The sequence below is a fragment of the Lactuca sativa genome, chromosome 3 (assembly GCF_002870075.4).
Source record: "Lactuca sativa cultivar Salinas chromosome 3, Lsat_Salinas_v11, whole genome shotgun sequence".
NCBI lineage: Eukaryota > Viridiplantae > Streptophyta > Magnoliopsida > Asterales > Asteraceae > Lactuca > Lactuca sativa.
The window spans coordinates 21,291,212-21,295,076 of NC_056625.2; the positions used below are offsets into that span (position 1 = coordinate 21,291,212).

At 37.2% G+C, this 3,865-nt stretch overlaps 1 protein-coding gene across 1 annotated transcript; it reads left to right on the forward strand.

Annotated features, from left to right (window-relative positions):
- Positions 1-344: 344 nt before the first annotated feature.
- Positions 345-1,933, forward strand: LOC111907396 (heavy metal-associated isoprenylated plant protein 30). Its single transcript, XM_023903172.3, has 3 exons — positions 345-725; positions 975-1,050; positions 1,386-1,933. The coding sequence occupies exons 1-3, from the start codon at positions 576-578 to the stop codon at positions 1,706-1,708; spliced, it is 549 nt and encodes a 182-aa protein (XP_023758940.1). The 5' UTR covers positions 345-575; the 3' UTR covers positions 1,709-1,933.
- Positions 1,934-3,865: the final 1,932 nt, after the last annotated feature.

Below are 3,865 nucleotides of genomic sequence, written 5' to 3' on the forward strand. Positions count from 1 at the left end.
TATATATATATATATATATATATATATATATATATATATATATATATATATATATATATATATGTATGTACATGTAAGTATTACTTTATACTATGCTTTATTGTAAAAAGATGCGGTAAATCTGATGGTAAATGTGGATTGTATTAAGTAATTAAGGTATCTGATACTTTCGTCTTAACTAATTATCCACGATGTCGATGCAAGTAACTGCTGTTCAAACATTAGATGAATATTTTACCATGGCTAATTAGATGCGATTCTCATAGTGAAAAAGGTACTTTTTGACATTGCTTCCACGTCCATGTCTGCATATATATCCAATACAGTATAAGTAGAGCCCTCATCTCCCCTCCCTTTGGGTATGTGAAATTAGCTACAAGCATCGACCCTTAAGCAACACAAACACAACACGGTTCGGAATATATTTTATGTATATTACAAACACGTACAAAGGATCGAAACTGAAGGAAGAGATGCCTTCTCTAACATCTTAGAATATCTTCTAGACTTGGTTTCCTTTTCTCCGAGTTTTCTCTCCCAACTCTTATTAATTAAATATTTAAACTTCATTACATATGGCAAACCTACGATCTGAAAGCCTATTTGGATCTTTCATCTCTGCGGTGATCAGCTACTGTTTCAGCTATCAAGCAAGCTACAAGACCAAAGACCACCTCATACACGTGCACGACATGCCTAAGAGTCGTCGCCCTCTTTCTTTACAGGTTAATTAATTTTCTGGTACTATTTCTTATTTGATTCCCTAGCTATATGGATTTCTATTGACCCAATTACCCAAAAACTGTCGTTGTAACTTGTAAGTCCAAAAAGTTTGTTGATGGGAGGGCAACAGAATGAACAAAAGAGTTATTAGGATAACCATGTTCACCTTTGTTGTTGGGGCCTAAAAAGTGGGGATCAGCATCTTTTATTTTATTTTAATCATGTTTTAACAACTTTGCTTTACTGGATAGACCATCGAGCTTCAAGTAAGGATGTGCTGCACCGGATGCGAGCGGGTTGTCAAAAGTGCCATCCACAAGCTTAGAGGTATACATGTCGTGCTGATGCATGTTCACGTGTGACTAGACTAGTCTAGACTAGATTGAACATAACATCATACTTTGTTTGATGTCCATTGGACTATGACGCATGGTCCCACCTAAAAAGGTGGGACACTGTCATCAGTATATATAAAAGACGTGAATGTCCTTATGATCTTTATTATCATCGATCAATTTAGCCTAAAAAGCTTGTTTCTGATCGATTCGTTTTAGTCTTGTCCCGTGTAACAAAGGGAGTATAGATGAACATGTTTGATGTTCTTGACATGTTGTTTTCCAGATTAGTTGATTGGTTTCTATCTTTTCAAATTGATCAAATAGGGGTTGATTCAGTGGAGGTGGAGCTAGAAATGGAGAAGGTGACTGTGATTGGTTATGTGGATAGGAACAAGGTGTTGAAGGCTGTGAGGAGAGCTGGGAAGAGGGCGGAATTTTGGCCTTTCCCCAACCCACCACTATACTTCACATCCAGTAGCACCTACTTCAAGGACATGAATAATGAATATAAAGAGAGCTACAATTACTACAGACATGGATACAACATTGGTGAAAGGCATGGCAACATTCCTGTTAGCCAAAGGGGGGACGACAAAGTCAGTAACATGTTTAACGATGACAATGTTAACGCCTGCTGTGTCATGTAGCAACATCTTCGGTTTACTGTAGAATAACTTGGCTTTAATTCGGATAAGGATTGATGGTTGATAAATATGCCAGACATACTAACTGATTGTTGCCTTTTTCGTATAGTAATCGGATGCTATTCTACTGATGCATCTGGTTAACATAACGAATGATAGTTGCAGATATTGCAAATGAAAAATTCTGTGTTTTGGTATATAATATTCCCGTAATTTATCTTGCTTCAACATATCGGATTCTTTTCTTTTTTTTCTTCACAAGCATATAGGGATATTTTTTCAAAGTTAAGTTCATCACATTTTCTTTTGGAGAATCTTATTCATAGAAGAATATTTACGTAATTAAATATTTTACAAAAACTCTCATTGAAGATTCGTAAAAATGTGACTTGTCATGATTTAGAACTGGAATGTGAAATACATGGTCGGATATAGGACAGAAACCCCACCAGATGGGCTTACGACACAAGGTGCTTGTAAGGAATAATTAATTGATTTAATTCTATTCCCCCTCCACACTCGTATGTACATAATAATGGTATTTACACTTGCATAGTTGATGTCATTAATTGAGAATATATATATATATATATATATATATATATATATATATATATATATATATATATATATATATATATATATATATATATATATATATATATATATAAAAGAGCATTCAATCTTATTACGAGAACATTTGAGAACAAATTTTGACCACACAATTTTTTTTAAAATTAAAATTATCATACAACATCATCACCACACAATTTTGACCATCACCGCCACCCACCTCCACTACGCATCACCACCACCCCCACCCACAACCCAACATCATCACCACCATCCGCCACCGCCAACCACGACCATCATCATCCACCACCACCACCACCATCCATCACTACCACCCGTCACCACCAATCCCACCCCACCACAACCACCACTTACCCACCACCACCATCCACCTCCACCACCCATCACTACCACCCACCCACCATTATGACCACCACCCATTACCGACCACCACCACCCGTCAAAATCACCCCCACCTACCACCCACCATTATCACCATACCCACCCACCTCCACCACCGATCACTATCACCTAGCCACTCCCCACCATTATGACCACCACCCATCACCACCACCATCCATCACCACCACCCATCACCACCACCTGCCACCACCATCGACCACCACCCACCACCATGACCACCACCCACCACAACCACCACCCACCCAACTCTACCACCCACCTACTACCCACCATTATGACCGTTATCTGTCACTACCACAAACTACCACCCATCACTACCACCTACCTCCACCACCCACCACCACTCATCACCACCAACCACCACCACCCATCACCACCAACCACCGACCAATGACAACCACCGACCACCACCCATCACAACCACTCGCCACCACCAACCCACCCATCACCCACTAAAACCACCATACACTATCACCACCACCATAATCAACCATCACACACCCACCACCACCACCACCTATCATCATCACTCGTCTTCACCACCACCACCACCAAACATCACTACAGACCACCACCACCCGTCACCACTACATATGATTATGTGTATATAATCACATGTGATTATGTGTATTTAAGCACATATGATTTATATGGACAATATTCTTTTTTTCCCATATAAATAAGTGATTAGATACATATAATCACATATGATGAGATATATTTAATCAAATGTTAGTAGATATATTTAATCACATATGTCATTATCGCGTTCTCGATTCAATAATTATTTTTTATCAACTTTAATCATTTGTGATTAGATACATATAATCACATGTGATTATATGTATCAAGCACATATGATTTATATGAACAATATTGATTTTTGAGTTTTCGTTTCAAAATGTTTCTAATATATTTAATCACATGTGAGTATAAGTATTTAATCATATAAGATTAATGTGAACACAAATTTCTTTTAATTTTCTTGATTCAATAGTTGTTCTCGTGTATATAATTACATGTGATTATATGTATTTCATCAATATGATCTATTGAATCAAGAATGTGAAAACAAATATTTTTCACATAAATCATATGTGATTAAGTACACGAGACCAACTATTGAATTAAAAATGCAAAAATTAATATTGTCCAAATAAATCA